General features: G+C 53.0%; 1 protein-coding gene across 1 annotated transcript in view; it reads left to right on the plus strand.

The window, feature by feature from the left end:
* Positions 1-1494: 1494 nt before the first annotated feature.
* The window catches only part of LOC148838283 (kinesin-like protein KIF1C), a 28396-nt gene continuing 11832 nt past the window's right edge, over positions 1495-18058 (plus strand). Inside the window, exons 1-5 of the mRNA XM_088911848.1 lie at positions 1495-2269; positions 8047-8206; positions 11500-11576; positions 11912-12091; positions 16759-16824. Coding sequence (XP_088767974.1) covers positions 8101-8206; positions 11500-11576; positions 11912-12091; positions 16759-16824 — 429 coding nt within the window. The 5' untranslated portion in view covers positions 1495-2269; positions 8047-8100. The remainder of the gene's footprint in view (positions 2270-8046; positions 8207-11499; positions 11577-11911; positions 12092-16758; positions 16825-18058) is intronic.

The raw sequence follows: 18058 nt of genomic DNA on the forward strand, positions 1-18058 counted from the left end.
TTTTAAAATGTTTTCGCGGAATTCAGAAGGTATACGTTTAATTGTAAAGAAGAGTTTTTCAACAAGAGGTGTCTAGATAATGATGAGCTGTTTGTTTTCTGGAAGTTGTGAGGCGCCATGCCCTGCAAGCGCCTTTCCAATAACTTCGCGATGACTCGCCTGCTCCGGTCTCCCCAGAAGTCCGCGCCAAGTAAGAAATGGCGCCGCCCTGGTGTGGCGCCTGGTGTACGGCACGGACACGCACTACGGGGAACGAAGAGGGTCAGAACACACGGACTGGTTTGCGTTTTTATTGACGGGGATTTTGGTTTTTTCGTGGAACCGCCCTCTCTGTTCGGGATTCATGTTTTTATTTCATTGCATTTGCAGTAGTCAGTGGAGTGAGGTGGAGGGGCAGGAGAGAGGAGTAAAGGGACAGGAGAGTAAAGGGGCAGGAGAGAAGGGTAAAGGGGCAGGAGAGAAGGGTAAAGGGGCAGGAGAGAAGGGTAAAGGGGCAGGCCCATGACGTCCAGGGCGCTGTGCTGGACTGCAGGTCCTGAGCGGTGCAGGGCAGTGGCGCTGGCCCTGGGGTGTGAATCACAGGAACAGGAAGCACCTTGTTTCCTGCACATCCTCTCTGCACCCCCACACACACGGCAGCACTCGCCATGGCAACAGGATCCACAGCAGCCTCCTTTCCTCCTGCTTATAGTCCAGAACCCTCTCGTCTCTCTCCACCTGTACACATCGCCAACTCCCTCCCTTCCTGTACTTCCCACAGTGCATCTCTGTCACTGTTTCTCCCAGCCTGCCCTCTCTGAGCAGAGTCTGTGGTCACTGGCCCTGTCCTCTCTGGACACCCAGGTCTGCTTGTGTCCAGAGTCTGTGGTCACTGAGCCTGTCCTCTCTGGAAACCCAGGTCTGCCTGTGTCCAGAGTCCTTGGTCACTGAGCCTGTCCTCTCTGGACAGCCAGGTCTACCTGTGTCCAGTTCCAATGTCCAGGCTATGGTCACTGAGCCTGCCCCCTCTGAACAGCCAGGTCTGCCCGTGTCCAGTTCCGATGTCGAGGCTGTGGTCACTGACCCTGTCCTCTCTGGAAACCCAGGTCTGCCTGTGCCCAGAGTCTGTGTTCGCTGAGCCTGTCCTCTCTGGAAACCCAGGTCTGCCTGTGTCCAGAGTCTGTGTTCACTGAGCCTGTCCTCTCTGGAAACCCAGGTCTGTCTGTGTTCACTGAGCCTGTCCTCTCTGGAAACCCAGGTCTGCCTGTGTCCAGAGTCTGTGGTCACTGAGCCTGTACTCTCCGGACAGTCAGGTCTGCCTGTGTCCAGTTCCGATGTCCAGGCTGTGGTCACTGAGCCTGTCCTCCGGCAGGGTCTGTTTCTCCTGGCTGCCGCTCTGGCGAGGCGCTCGGCCCGGCCGGTGTTTCTGTCTCTTTAAAGAATGCCGCCCGGCGCGCCCCCCAGCAGCCGGGCCCGGCGGTGACGTCAGGCGGGAGCTGGCGAGCCGCTCGAGGCAGGAGCGGCGGCAGCAGCAGCGGCGCTGAGCGAGGAGGGGGGGCCGCACGGAGACGCGCACTCGGCCGGCCCGCGACCTCTTCTCTCCTTCATCATCCTCTTTCTCCTTCCCCTTCGCCAACACCCAGCCGACCCCCAGGTCGCTTTTGAACTCCCCCCCACCACCACCACCCCAACACCAACATTTCACGCCACGCTTCCCAGGAGCCGAGGTCCTCCGCCAGCCTGCCCGGACCAGCCGGAAAGAAAAACTCGGAGCGAGAGAAAGTTGCCGTCCGCGACAGACGAGCCCGAGCCCCCTGTCGGAGTGGGTTTTCCTCGCGTGTCCCGGACTCCTGGAGCCGTTTTGAAAACTTCGCTTGGAGCCCTCCCCCTGTTGAATTGATATCGTGTTGGTCTTTTTTTTTTGCTGATTGGTACTTTTCCTGCGTCTGTGGACTGTTTTTATCTTTTTGCTGTTGTCAAAGGACACAGCGCCCCCACCCAGTCTTTTCCTGCGGGTTATTGAACAACCCCCCCTCGCAGCCCCGAGTGCCGCGGCCCGGCCCGTCCGAGTGTGATGAGAGGGGTCAGTACCACGGTCGGAAAAGGGGGGAGGACCAGAAAAGTTTTAAATTCCCGTTTCGGCTGTTTTCTGGAGCTCGACACGTAAAAAGAGAAACGAGCGGCCGGACATGGGCAGGGTACGCGTGGAGTAAACCTCCGAGACGCAGGAACAGGAGGGAAGCCGGCTGTGGCTGCGCCTCGCCTCGCCTCTCTCTCGTGATTTTAAAGGGTAAGTGGTAACTCCGTGGGGGGTCGTGTCGTGAAAGGGTTGGTCTGTCATTATTTTTTTCCGCAAGGTGCGAGTGGGTTCCCAGCTGGGGACATCCTCTTAAAAAGAAAAAAAACTTCTGTACCGGAGACCTGTTGAGTCTCCCCCGTCACCGTCACCGGATCCGTTCGGCTCTCCCTGTCCACCCGTGTCCATGTCGGACGGTGTCCGCGGGGATGACCGCCGCCTGAGCAGTCACGTGCCCGTGCCAGGCGTGTCATTCCCGGTGGTGCCCTCCAGCTTCCCACGGGATCGGCAGTGAGCACGCCAGTGGGCGAGGCGGCAGACAGCCCGTGGATCTGCGTGACGCATCAAAGACACTTCACCGCCTTGCCAGTGGACCAGGCGTGGATTCTTGCACTGGATCTTAAATCAGGAACCGGGGATTGACACAGAACCCGAATCTTAATCCTGGCGGTGCAAATGCGAATATGTGTGTGAATATACGAGACTGGATCTGTATAGCAAGATCGACCCTGTGTGTGAATATACAGGGCTGGATCTAATATGGATCTATAGAATCATATCGACCCTGTGTGTGAATATACAGGGCTGGATCTAATATGGATTTATAGAACCATATCGACCCTGTGTGTGAATATACAGGGCTGGATCTAAAATGGATCTATAAAACTGTATCGACCCTGTGTCTCCAGCCCTAGTCCTGGGCAGCCAGAGCAAAGCAGGATTTATGGGTCACCAGTAGCTACTGGGAGTAAATGATCTGTGCTCAGCTGTAGAGGTGTAGGGGCTGGTCCTGGAGGTCCACACACCTGGCTTTTGTTCCAGCCCAGCTCTCAGTGATACAGCCCACCCCTTAATTGATTTAACTGTCCAACAGTTCAGATGAATCCTGTTTCTTTCAGCTCTGAAACGTGTCAGAGGTCGCCTTGTGACCGGTGCATTTCGAAAGTAAAATCAAATGACCAAACTGCCGAGTAGGAAACTTTTGCCATTTTCCTAACGGGTTGCTTGAGTGTTGAGTTAAGGCTTCAGCTGGGTGAGGGAGCTGGGATGCTATGAAAACTCGGAGGTGTGTGGCCCTTCGTGATGCAGGATTAGAGAGGCCTGGGTCAGAGATCATGCGAATCCCCCCTGGAGACCCTTCAGCCTTCAGTGGCCAGACTTGCCCAAGTTGCTGAGGAGATCTGGGGGACTGACAGGAGTCTGGGACCAGGAGTGGAGACCCCACTAGGCAGAGCGATGGCAGTCCTGGGGGGAGGGGTCCCTGTGTCTCTGAGCCGTCAGTCAGCAGTTTCCCAAGCATGTCCGGAACAAACCAGCGACAGTGAAAAGAAGCCCCCGGGGGTGTCCCGTGTGCCCCTGGAGACTCGCGGAGGTTGTGTCCGGACCGCTGCTGCAGAGTCTGCGAGCTGGAGAGAGAGTCGGATCCTTTTCTCCCGCGGGCGGGCCTGCAGGGAGACGAAGGGGAAACAAAACAGGGTGACAGACGAGTAGGACAAGTAGGCCCTTGTCCTGGGAACCTCCACACTTACCGGTTTTTTTTGTTCCTGCTGATCTCTCAATTACAAGACCATAATGGATCTTCTGATTGTTTCGGAACAGGAAGCATGTTGAAGAACCGTGTTCTAGAAATTGGTTAAGGATGTGATTGAGGAAAGCCTTGTCCTCTCCGCTGCCCTGTGTGCAGTGACTCTCCTGGTTTTAAAGATGGGGAGCCCTCACAGGCCGGCAAGCAGTGCAGTGTTTTTTGTCACGCAAGGGGATCTGTGTGGCCTGAGGGCTGAGAGGCTTCCTATCCTTGCTGGCGTTTGTGGTCAGGGATTCTCGGGAAATGGGTAATTCCGAGGTGCTTGCAGACGGGCGGGGCGTGCCAGCTATCTTTAGCGCGGGGGTGAGCTGTGAAGTGTGCGCAGACTGCGGGCGGGTTCTGTCCGCACTGGGATCGGCATTGTGACAGCTGGAGCAGTGGCTGGCTGGGACTGAGCGAGCATTCATCCTGCATTCCTGCCCCGGCCTGCCGCGCGCCAGCAGCTCTGTGTGTGTGTGTGTCTCTGTGACTCTGCGTGAGTGTGTTTGTCCCTGTCTTCTCTGTGTGTATGCTGTGTGTTTCTGTCATTGTGTGTTTCTGTGTGTATACCCTCCCCGTGTGTGTGTCTGTCCGTCCCTCTGTGTGTGTGTGTGAGCCCCCGCTGCATGTGTGTGTTGCTCTCGGTGTGTGTGAGCCCCCGCTGCATGTGTGTGTTGCTCTCGGTGTGTGTGAGCCCCCGCTGCATGTGTGTGTTGCTCTCGGTGTGTGCGACGGTCCGCTGCCTGTGTGTGTTGCTCTCGGTGTGTACGACGGTCCGCTGCCTGTGTGTGTTGCTCTCGGTGTGTGCGACGGTCCGCTGCCTGTGTGTGTTGCTCTCGGTGTGTGCGACGGCCCGCTGCCTGTGTGTGTTGCTCTCGGTGTGTGCGACGGCCCGCTGCCTGTGTGTGTTGCTCTCGGGTTATTCAGGGGGTCGTGTGCGTTCTGTGGACAGGAAGGCAGAGTGTTTGTCAGCGGTTCCAGCGCAGAAATGGGGTGTGACAGAGTGACAGATCAGGAGGTCACGCGTACCGATCAGTCTTGAACCTCTGGTGCTTTTCAACCCCCCTGCGTTACGGAGAGCCACAGTGACTCTCCCGGATCCCCTGAGACATGGCTGCAAGCCTGCGGGCACCCCAGCATATCCAGGTTACTGCTCCACCGGTTGTGTGGACTCCGGACACAGCCGGACCAGAACCCAGCGGTGTTTGGACTGTAGGGGCTCAATCTGGCTGAGCCCCCAGGAGGCCCTTTTTTCCCAAAACTACTTTCACCCTCCCAACAGGCCTCGTGACTCGGGGTATTCCCAGTATTTTTACACAGCGAAGCTGCAGGTGGGAGGTGGAGGTCCCAGGTCCCAGTCTGCACTGTTTCAGGAGAGCCTGTGCCAGCCCTGCCTGACTCCCCTAGAGATGGAGAGATGTATTCCTCTTGGAAATTCCTTCTCGGTGATGCAATGGATCCGCATACCTCTCCTTGAAGCTGCATTCCGATGCAGTTAACTCTCCTGTTTTGTCGTCTTTTACCCGCAGTCCTGATCCCATTTTAAGAAGAGCCATACTGAGCTCAGCAGAGCGCTACACAGTGTAACTGTGTGTCTCAGCTGTACTGAGCACTGTGCTGGGTAACTGTGTGTCACGGCTGTATTGAGCACGGTGCTGGGTAACTGTGTGTCAGAGCTGTACTGAGCACTGTGCTGGGTAACTGTGTGTCAGAGCTGTACTGAGCACTGTGCTGGGTAACTGTGTGTCAGAGCTGTACTGAGCACTGTGCTGGGTAACTGTGTGTCAGAGCTGTACTGAGCACTGTGCTGGGTAATTGTGTGTCAGAGCTGTACTGAGCACTGCGCTGTGACGCTGTGTGTCAGAGCTGTACTGAGCACTGCGCTGTGCCGCTGTGTGTCAGAGCTGTACTGAGCACTGCGCTGTGACGCTGTGTGTCAGAGCTGTACTGAGCACTGCGCTGTGTTTAGTTGGAGCTTTGTTATCAGTGTTTGATTCCACCAGCACTGTGCCCTGTTGCACTCTGCCCCTGGCCCCCCCACCCCAGGCGAGAAGCTGCACAGTGGAGGCGTTCAGGTTTCTCAAGTGAGTGCAGGAGTGCTCCAAGCTCTCTCCTCTTTCCTTCCTCCTGGGAGGGGTGTCTATGGCCTGCGTGCATGCAGGTTGGCTGTCCTTTAAGGTACCGAGTGGGAGCTGAGACTCTGAAGTCAGTGAAGTCGGAAGTTAGCTTGTTCTTAGGGTGTGCTTCATGATTGGTAATCTAGTCCATAAACAGCAGTGCTTATCAGAAACATCTAACATCACCAAGGTCACTGAATCAGCACCATGTGGTAAGCGGGTGGGGTGGGAGGGGGTGGTTCTCTCTCCGTCTGCACACTGCTCTTTCTTCACCACTTTTTTCTTTCTATGTCCCCCCTCTATGACACAGGGTAGGGGTGGGGGAAAAATTTCCAAATTTTGACGCCAGGATACCATTCATATCTATTGATCACACATGTGCTGGCATCCTTACACTGGCTGCCCAATAGGTATTGAACCAATTTCAAGTTGTCCTGCTGAAACACAGGGCTCTAGCTCAGCGTTTCCTAGCCTTGGTCCTGGGGTCTTGTCTTTTCTGTTTTTTGCTCCCGCTGTGTTCTTCATCACAGGCTCATTTGTATTGGTTTTCTATATTAAGGGTATTATTAAAAACACTGAATGGGATTTGTAATTGATATCAAACCTGCACCAGTTTCTAAATTTCAGAACTGCCCCTAGGGCGGATTACCTGAAATGTGACCACCCAGACATTTACAGTAAGAATAGAAAGAGCACCCTGGGAGTGTTGATACAGTTTCATTCCCACCTGCATCAGTTCCTCAGAAACTGATCGGTTCCTCAGAACTGCTTAGACAGACCCACTCAGCAGCGAGTAGAAACTGTACCTCTGAATCATGGTCTTTTTGAAACCAAGGGCTGTTTGCCAAAAGAAAAAAGCAAGGTTAATTTAAAGAGTCCCTGTGCTGAGGAATCCATTTGAATAGAGAACCACCAGGTACCCCAGGACCCGGGCTGGGATCCACTAATCTCTCTCCTCCTTAATTAAGACAACGACTGAGCTCCCACACTCCTCCCCTGGACTTGAGGTGCATGGGTCCAGTGTTGGATCCCCCTCCTGTTAGGGGCAGCAGGGCTCACCCTGGGCTGGTGGCAGTGCATTCATGGTGACCTGCTCATGTGCTGCAGCTTCATGTGTTTTTACCGAGCAAGAGAGCACAGAACTGTAATTACACCTGGAGCCCAGCCAGCAAATTCACCTGCAGAACACCTCAGAGATCCGGAAACACCTGTCTCTCCCGCCAGGGGCAGCCCGAGCGCAGCCGACAGGATCTCCGGCTCCTCTAGCAGAGGGCTGGGCGTGTCGTCTGTGCTCTTAAAGAGACGGCGCTCTCGCCACGCTTTTACATGACTAGACTATCACTGTTGCAAAAGACGGGAAACTTGAGGAATGAGAGGAGCTCTTTTCAGCCCGTCTGGGTGGTTTGGTTGCTTTTTAGTTTACTGATTTCTTGATCGATCATCCAGCTGCAGGCAGTCAGGTTCAACTGTGTGGCTGGGCAGCTTATTCTAGACCCCCCCTCCACCCCCACATTCATCCTTGAGTGCCCTTTTTTAACATTGACCTTGAGACCTTGTTAGACTTGAGGTCCTCAAATTCAATCCTCTGGCCTTTGGGAGTGAACTTTAAGGATTTTGAATACTCGAACCCTTTTGCCATCTCATCTGTTGGAGGTTGAACAGATATCAGTGCTCTTCTGTCAGTGAGAGCTGTGTCTCTCCTCCAGTCAGTGCTCACTCTGCTGTAGTCTCTCAGTGCTGTCAGTGAGAGCTGTGTCTCCTCCAGTCAGTGCTCACTCTGCTGTGATCTCTCAGTGCTGTCAGTGAGAGCTGTGTCTCTCCTCCAGTCAGTGCTCACTCTGCTGTGATCTCTCAGTGCTGTCAGTGAGAGCTGTCTCTCCTCCAGTCAGTGCTCACTCTGCTGTGATCTCTCAGTGCTGTCAGTGAGAGCTGTGTCTCCTCCAGTCAGTGCTCACTCTGCTGTGGTCTCTCAGTGCTGTCAGTGAGACACCACTCTTCCTGTGAGAGTTCTGTGAAAGAAGGTAAAAGCAGTCTTGCCTGTCAGACTGAGTCACCTATATGCCTCCTCTGTTGTCTTTTTGTTGTTTCAGATTTTTTTTTCTCTTATTTTGCACCGATCCGGAGACCCTCCCCCCCAACTCAGGATGGCATCGGCCTCGGTGAAGGTGGCAGTGAGGGTGCGACCTTTCAACTCCCGTGAGACGAGCCGCGACGCCAAGTGCGTCATCCAAATGCAGGGCAACTCCACCTGTGAGTAACCAGCTTCCCCACTGGCTACTACCCATTGGCGTAAGCCTATTTGCTGTGATTACTGCGAGTAGGTTTAACATGAGAAAAGACATGCAATGTACTGTAAGTGCAGTACTTTCGAAGTCTTCTGCACTAATGTTGGACCTTGCTGCATAAAAGACTAGATCCCAGGTGTCAGTGTGACCAGGGGAGTGTTGAGGAGAAAGAGATCGGTACTGTAGATCTCCAGGGGTCAGTGTGATCAGGGGAGTGTGGAGGAGGTGATCAGTAGACTGTAGATCTCCAGGGGTCAGTGTGATCAGGGGAGTGTGGAGGAGGTGATCAGTAGACTGTAGATCTCCAGGGGTCAGTGTGATCAGGGGAGTGTGGAGGAGGTGATCAGTAGACTGTAGATCTCCAGGTGTCAGTGTGATCAGGGGAGTGTGGAGGAGGTGATCAGTAGACTGTAGATCTCCAGGTGTCAGTGTGATCAGGGGAGTCTGGAGGAGGTGATCAGTAGACTGTAGATCTCCAGGGGTCAGTGTGATCAGGGGAGTGTGGAGGAGGTGATCAGTAGACTGTAGATCTCCAGGGGTCAGTGTGGCATCTTCCATAAATCTGATGGCATCTTTTTTGGTTCTAGACCTTGTTTCAGGTCTCCATTAACCCAGTGCAGTCTTGAATAGAAATGGAATGGGAGTGAGTGGCTAGCCCCAGCGTAGACGGAAGGGCATGTTTGTGTTTGGAGTAGCTGAAGTTCAAGGCAAGCCAGATGCTTGTTTTCCTACAAGTATTTCAGGTATTGAGTGACATGGTGCCTGGGGTTCTGTATAAATTAGCCTAGCTATGAAAACAGACCTTCTGCGCTGCGGGGCAGAGTATGTGAGCCTGTGAAACGACATTCTTCCCTGTCAGAATCCAGATCCGAATGACAGATAATTACCCTGTTAAACCCTTTGCCTCCGGGAGATGCCTGATTCCAAGTGCAGCAGACAGAACCCTTCAGAGACACTGACGCTGTACACCAGGCCTACAGAGACACTGACGCTGCACACCAGGCCTACAGAGACACTAACGCTGTGAATCTGTTTACAGACTCCAAGTGGCTCAGAACTCCCTCCCCCCACTCTGAGCAGTAGAAGCACAGATGGTGCAGCTGGTATTGCAGAATGTTTTCCTTAACTGCCCCCTCCTACTCCTCTGGGCCGTACAGACCAGTGAAACCCAACACTCTTTCATGTGTTCCTGATAATGAGCTGACATTCCCCGAATGCAGGCCAGTGCTCCCACCCTTTCTCACTCCATCTATGCCACTTCTCTTCCCCAAGTTTCATTCTGTGCTCCTTTCCTGTCCCTCAATCCTTGTGTGGCTGGGTGACTGATTTTCAGACCCCCACCTCTCTCAGTGTAAAGGAGAGTCTCCTGTTTTTTCTAAGATGCCCCCAAGATTGACTTGCTCAAGCAAGATCCTTTCAACACTTAGACAACACAATAGACTGGATCTAACATATCAAGACTTGGGATCTTTGCTTCATCCGTGGATCACCGTGGCCTTCATACTAGGGATTAGCCTGGACTCTCTCCTTTGTCCCACCCTTAGAATAGGCCTGTCCGTCTTTATTCCAGCTGAGGCCTGGCCAGGGCCTTTGTCTATTTTTAACGTGTGCGCTCTGAGCTGGGCCTCTTGGGTCCTCGTCTGTGCTGCGAGGGTGCAGGCAGGGTGACGGTGGGTATCGGTGGGTATCTTTGCCAGGCCCTGCTGCAGCCCTGCCCCCAGGGAAGTTGGTAGTCCTGTGTGCTACACACACCCCACTGTCTAAAAATAGAGACTTGAGGGGGAGAGGGGAGGGAGGGCGATTGCATGCTGCTGTCCTGTCTCCACGAAAACAGGCCACAACACAGCACTCACACATGTCCTAGCAAATGCGCCATTCCTGTACCACCCTCTCATTTCAAATCGCCTTTGAAGGTGTCTGCTTGTGCATGCGGCTGGGTGTGCCTGCTTGTGTGGGTCTGTGGACGTATTAAATCTGAGATAGAAATTGCACCTATAAGAAAGTGACTCCTTCTTTCTAATTGCATCATCTAGTCTGCAGCTCCTGGCATACAGACAATGCTGGGACATTCCCACAAAGGAAGTGACTTTCTTGCAAACCAGACAGCATCTTCTTTTACACCTGACCTTGTGCAAATACTTGTCCCCCCTGATTTGGAGTTCTACTGGAGTATGAAGGGTCATTAACAGACAGGAGCACACGTGTGTGTGTGTGTGTGTGTGTGTGTGTGTGTGTGTGAAGGGTCAGTAACAGACAGGAGCACGCGTGTGTGTGTGTGTGTGTGTGTGGAGTGTGAAGGGTCAGTAACAGACAGGAGCACACGTGTGTGTGGAGTGTGAAGGGTCAGTAACAGACAGGAGCACACGTGTGTGTGTGTGTGGAGTGTAAAGGGTCAGTAACAGACAGGAGCACACGTGTGTGTGGAGTGTAAAGGGTCAGTAACAGACAGGAGCACACGTGTGTGTGCGTGTGGAGTGTGAAGGGTCAGTAACAGACAGGAGCACACGTGTGTGCGTGTGGAGTGTGAAGGGTCGGTAACTGACAGGAGCACACGTGTGTGTGTGGAGTGTGAAGGGTCAGTAACAGACAGAAGCACACGTGTGTGTGGAGTGTGAAGGGTCAGTAACAGACAGTTTGATAGACGGTGTACTCATTCCCTCTTCACCCATCCTCCCCAGTGCCACCACAGCAAAGTCTCTCTGGGTTGGTAGGTGTACTGTATATGAGAACTGCTTCACTGCGTACCTGTCACTGTGCTGAACACAGTCAACACACAATGTCTTTAACAGTGTCTGCTGGGAATTCTTTGAGTGGCTCTCAGGTTGTAATTGGAGCTTTAATTCAGTTAAATTAGATGAAATTGAAAAACATCTCTTGAACTGCTGGAGGTTCAGCATTAACCATTTCATTTTAAGGTGCAGTCATTTAAATCAAGAGCTTAATAGCATCTGAGATTAACATTTTAAGTGAGGTAATTGGCTCAATTAAGGCTTCAGTTAATGAGAAGCACATCTGGAACTGGAGATATGTTGGACATTTCAGCTCAGATGGGTTTGGTCTCACTTCTGAAACCTCAGCTGGTTATTTTAGGTGTTTTAAGAAACCTAAAAGGCACATAGGTCCTGTGATCTGAGCTCTTCCAGTGGGCGCTCTATGCAGAGTGCTCTTGGTTTGGCTGGGTGGGGGCTGCCAGTTCTATAGGGTCTCGCTTAAATACTGGGGGAGCAGGTCTGTGAACCCATCTTTGTTCTCTTCCAGGCATCACAAACCCCAAGCAGCCCAAAGATGCACCCAAAAACTTCACTTTTGACTACTCTTACTGGTCCCACACCACGGTGAGTTCCATCCTGTCCTGGGCCGCTACCTCACCTGTCTTGTTTCCTTCCTCTTTCTCACATTCATCTCTCCCTCTCTTCCCCAGTCTTCCCTTCTTCCAACTGCCCCAGTCTTCTTCTGTCTTGATCTCACAGCTCCTGTCCCCCTGTGTCAGACTGCCCTTCCTCTCTCTCACTCATCTCTCTGCCCTTCCTCTTCCTCAGTCTCAGTGCTCCTGTCCCCCTGTGTCTGACTGTCCTTCCTCTCTCTCACTCATCTCTCTGCCCTTCCTCTTCCTCAGTCTCAGTGCTCCTGTCCCCCTGTGTCCCACTGACCCTCTTTCCTCTCTCTGCAGCCAGAAGACCCCCAGTTTGCCTCCCAGCAGCAGGTGTACAAGGACATTGGCGAGGAGATGCTGCTGCACGCCTTTGAGGGCTACAATGTCTGTATCTTTGCCTACGGGCAAACGGGCGCTGGGAAGTCCTACACCATGATGGGCAAACAGGAGCCAGGCCAGCAGGGCATCATCCCTCAGGTACCCCACTCGGACAGGGGAGACTTGGTCTCTCCATTAGATACCACTGATTCCTGGAAATTTAGGGAGCACAGGTGGGACTGCTGTATGTCAGCAAATTTTCATTTAATTTCTGCTCATTAATGACTTAATTGGATAATTATGACCAGACTCTTCTAGTGTTGGTGCTTTAAAGAGCCCTAGAACACCTCCAGACACACACTGGCCCCTCCAGGACCAGGATCAGGGAGACTCCTGAAACTCCTCTGGCCAACCTGTCTGCAGTTTCAGCAGCTTAAGTATCCCTTTCGGTCACTTGTCAAATGATCTCCAGCACAAAGATCACAGTGTCACAGGTTCATTGAGATCCCCACTTTCTCCAGCTTGTTTATTGATTGATTGTTTTTTACCTGAGTTAGAATAACTAGAATTCTGCTCTAGGTTTCTTCCACTGCTGTCCCTGTCCTCTCACATTCAATTCACACAACACACTCACCCTGAATTCACCAGCGCACACACACTGTCACACCTGACTGTACTGTAGACAGTGCTAGAGCCACTGCTGTCCCTCTCCTCTCACACTCACCCTGAATTCACCAGCACACACACACACTGTCACACCTGACTGTACTGTAGACACTGCTAGAGCCACTGCTGTCCCTCTCCTCTCACACTCACCCTGAATTCACCAGCACACACACTGTCACACCTGACTGTACTGTAGACACTGCTAGAGCCACTGCTGTCCCTCTCCTCTCACACTCGCCCTGAATTCACCAGCACACACACTGTCACACCTGACTGTACTGCAGACACTGCTAGAGCCACTGCTGTCCCTCTCCTCTCACACTCCCCCTGAATTCACCAGCACACACACACTGTCACACCTGACTGTACTGTAGACACTGCTAGAGCCACTGCTGTCCCTCTCCTCTCACACTCCCCCTGAATTCACCAGCGCACACACACTGTCACCCCTGACTGGACTGCAGACACTGCTAGAGCCACTGCTGTCCCTCTCCTCTCACACTCCCCCTGAATTCACCAGCACACACACACACTGTCACACCTGACTGGACTGCAGACACTGCTAGAGCCACTGCTGTCCCTCTCCTCTCACACTCGCCCTGAATTCACCAGCACACACACACACTGTCACACCTGACTGTACTGTAGACACTGCTAGAGCCACTGCTGTCCCTCTCCTCTCACACTCACCCTGAATTCACCAGCACACACACACACTGTCACACCTGACTGTACTGTAGACACTGCTAGAGCCACTGCTGTCCCTCTCCTCTCACACTCACCCTGAATTCACCAGCACACACACTGTCACACCTGACTGTACTGTAGACACTGCTAGAGCCACTGCTGTCCCTCTCCTCTCACACTCGCCCTGAATTCACCAGCACACACACTGTCACACCTGACTGTACTGCAGACACTGCTAGAGCCACTGCTGTCCCTCTCCTCTCACACTCCCCCTGAATTCACCAGCACACACACACTGTCACACCTGACTGTACTGTAGACACTGCTAGAGCCACTGCTGTCCCTCTCCTCTCACACTCCCCCTGAATTCACCAGCGCACACACACTGTCACCCCTGACTGGACTGCAGACACTGCTAGAGCCACTGCTGTCCCTCTCCTCTCACACTCCCCCTGAATTCACCAGCACACACACACACTGTCACACCTGACTGGACTGCAGACACTGCTAGAGCCACTGCTGTCCCTCTCCTCTCACACTCGCCCTGAATTCACCAGCACACACACACACTGTCACACCTGACTGTACTGTAGACACTGCTAGAGCCACTGCTGTCCCTCTCCTCTCACACTCACCCTGAATTCACCAGCACACACACACTGTCACCCCTGACTGGACTGCAGACACTGCTAGAGCCACTGCTGTCCCTCTCCTCTCACACTCACCCTGAATTCACCAGCACACACACGCACTGTCACACCTGACTGTACTGCAGACACTGCTAGAGCCACTGCTGTCCCTCTCCTCTCACACTCACCCTGAATTCACCAGCACACACACACTGTCACCCCTGACTGGACTGCAGACACTGCTAGAGCCACTGCTGTCCCTCTCCTCTCACACTCGCCCTGAATTCACCAGCACACACACACTGTCACCCCTAACTGGACTGCAGACACTGCTAGAGCCACTGCTGTCCCTCTCCTCTCACACTCGCCCTGAATTCACCAGCACACACACACTGTCACCCCTGACTGGACTGCAGACACTGCTAGAGCCACTGCTGTCCCTCTCCTCTCACACTCACCCTGAATTCACCAGCGCACACACACTGTCACACCTGACTGTACTGTAGACACTGCTAGAGCCACTGCTGTCCCTCTCCTCTCACACTCACCCTGAATTCACCAGCGCACACACACTGTCACACCTGACTGTACTGTAGACACTGCTAGAGCCACTGCTGTCCCTCTCCTCTCACACTCACCCTGAATTCACCAGCACACACACGCACTGTCACACCTGACTGTACTGCAGACACTGCTAGAGCCACTGCTGTCCCTCTCCTCTCACACTCACCCTGAATTCACCAGCACACACACACTGTCACCCCTGACTGGACTGCAGACACTGCTAGAGCCACTGCTGTCCCTCTCCTCTCACACTCACCCTGAATTCACCAGCACACACACACTGTCACCCCTGACTGGACTGCAGACACTGCTAGAGCCACTGCTGTCCCTCTCCTCTCACACTCCCCCTGAATTCACCAGCACACACACACTGTCACCCCTGACTGGACTGCAGACACTGCTAGAGCCACTGCTGTCCTGCTCCTCTCACACTCCCCCTGAATTCACCAGCACACACACACTGTCACACCTGACTGTACTGTAGACACTGCTAGAGCCACTGCTGTCCCTCTCCTCTCACACTCCCCCTGAATTCACCAGCACACACACACTGTCACCCCTGACTGTACTGTAGACACTGCTAGAGCCACTGCTGTCCCTCTCCTCTCACACTCCCCCTGAATTCACCAGCACACACACACTGTCACCCCTGACTGGACTGCAGACACTGCTAGAGCCACTGCTGTCCTGCTCCTCTCACACTCCCCCTGAATTCACCAGCACACACACACTGTCACACCTGACTGTACTGTAGACACTGCTAGAGCCACTGCTGTCCCTCTCCTCTCACACTCCCCCTGAATTCACCAGCACACACACACTGTCACACCTGACTGTACTGTAGACACTGCTAGAGCCACTGCTGTCCCTCTCCTCTCACATTCCCCTGAATTCAACAGCACACACACACTGTCACACCTGACTGTACTGCAGACACTGCTAGAGCCACTGCTGTCCCTCTCCTCTCACACTCCCCCTGAATTCACCAGCACTCACACACACTGTCACACCTGACTGGACTGTAGACACTGCTAGAGCCACTGCTGTCCCTCTCCTCTCACACTCACCCTGAATTCACCAGCACACACGCACTGTCACACCTGACTGGACTGTAGACACTGCTAGAGCCACTGCTGTCCTGCTCCTCTCACACTCCCCCTGAATTCACCAGCACACACACACTGTCACCCCTGACTGGACTCCAGACACTGCTAGAGCCACTGCTGTCCCTCTCCTCTCACACTCACCCTGAATTCACCAGCACACACACACACTGTCACCCCTGACTGGACTGCAGACACTGCTAGAGCCACTGCTGTCCCTCTCCTCTCACACTCCCCCTGAATTCACCAGCACACACACACTGTCACCCCTGACTGGACTGCAGACACTGCTAGAGCCACTGCTGTCCTGCTCCTCTCACACTCCCCCTGAATTCACCAGCACACACACACTGTCACACCTGACTGTACTGTAGACACTGCTAGAGCCACTGCTGTCCCTCTCCTCTCACACTCCCCCTGAATTCACCAGCACACACACACTGTCACCCCTGACTGTACTGTAGACACTGCTAGAGCCACTGCTGTCCCTCTCCTCTCACACTCCCCCTGAATTCACCAGCACACACACACTGTCACACCTGACTGTACTGCAGACACTGCTAGAGCCACTGCTGTCCCTCTCCTCTCACACTCCCCCTGAATTCACCAGCACTCACACACACTGTCACACCTGACTGGACTGTAGACACTGCTAGAGCCACTGCTGTCCCTCTCCTCTCACACTCACCCTGAATTCACCAGCACACACACACACTGTCACACCTGACTGTACTGTAGACACTGCTAGAGCCACTGCTGTCCCTCTCCTCTCACACTCCCCCTGAATTCACCAGCACACACACGCACTGTCACACCTGACTGGACTGTAGACACTGCTAGAGCCACTGCTGTCCTGCTCCTCTCACACTCCCCCTGAATTCACCAGCACACACACACTGTCACACCTGACTGTACTGTAGACACTGCTAGAGCCACTGCTGTCCCTCTCCTCTCACACTCACCCTGAATTCACCAGCACACACACACACTGTCACACCTGACTGTACTGTAGACACTGCTAGAGCCACTGCTGTCCCTCTCCTCTCACACTCCCCCTGAATTCACCAGCACACACACGCACTGTCACACCTGACTGGACTGTAGACACTGCTAGAGCCACTGCTGTCCTGCTCCTCTCACAATTGCGTTAATGGTCTTCCTCTCTTCTATTCCGCAGCTCTGTGAGGATTTATTCAAACGCACAATCGAGAACATCAGCCCAGACCTGTCATATTCCGTGGAGGTAAGATCAGCTTGCTTATATATTTAAACGCACTTAAGTAGCACTTGACAACGGAGGATCCATAATGTTTTTGCCTTAAATATTAAAACATAAAAACCTCACAAATGAGAGCTCCATTCAACCGATCTGGCATGTTGGCATTTTCACTGGCTCATAGATCCCAGGAACCCTTCAAATGGGCAGCTTTTTGTGTGAAGTAGTGCCCCCTGATTTGACCGCTTAGCAGATGTGACCTCGGAAAAGAGCAGTGATGCCTCCAGTCATCACCCTGACCTTCCGGAAGATAGACTTCCTAGACACCACCACATACAAGGGTTCCTCCTTCAACAACACAGGCAAACTGGACATCAAAGTATATTTAAAAGACACGGACACACACGGCTTACTGCATGAAGACAGCTTCCACCCAAAACATACTTTCAAAGGACTGGTAAAATCACAACTCCTACGCTTCCACAAAATCTGCACACAACAACAAGACTTTGAGGAAGCCAAACACACACTCTTCCAAGCTCTACACCCGAGAGGATACACACAAAGTTTCCTCAGAAATGTGGCACACACATTTCTAAACAGAAAAACACCTGATGACAGAAAAATAATACCCCTCATCACAACATATTCCCAACTCAGCATAATAACCAACCAAAAACTAAAGTCTGCATTCACCACGATATTCGAAAACACAAACCTACTGAGGGAACACAAAATCATATCTGCATATAGAAAAAACAAAAACCTACAGGATTATTTAGTCCAAAGCAAACTAAAACCTGTACAAAACAGATCACATACACCAAGAGCCAAACACTTCAAACAGAAAACAACGATCCAAAACAACAAAACCAAAGAAATCTTCCAGTTGCAAAGGGCGCTCTCAGAAAACATCAATAACGCTGTCTATGGCATCCAGTGCAAAAAGTGCGGGGTGACCTACAGGTATGTGGGGGAAACAGGTAACTCCATCCGAACCCGACTGGCACAACACAGGTACAACATCCGGAACCAGCAGGAAAGGAGGACTCACCTGGTGGCACACTTCCTACAGCACGGGCTGGAGGCGCTGGAGGCCACAGGACTGGAGAGAAACCCCAGCTGCACAGAGACGGAAAGAAAGAGAAAGGACATGGAGTGGATCAAAAGACTTGACACTACCTTTCCACAAGGCCTGAACATCAGAAAATAAACTGGGAGGGTTTCAGTCATTGGAAGGAGAGTGCAGCACTCCTTGTCC

Source organism: Atractosteus spatula, chromosome 3 (assembly GCF_055471065.1).
Source record: "Atractosteus spatula isolate fAtrSpa1 chromosome 3, fAtrSpa1.hap1, whole genome shotgun sequence".
Lineage (NCBI taxonomy): Eukaryota > Metazoa > Chordata > Actinopteri > Semionotiformes > Lepisosteidae > Atractosteus > Atractosteus spatula.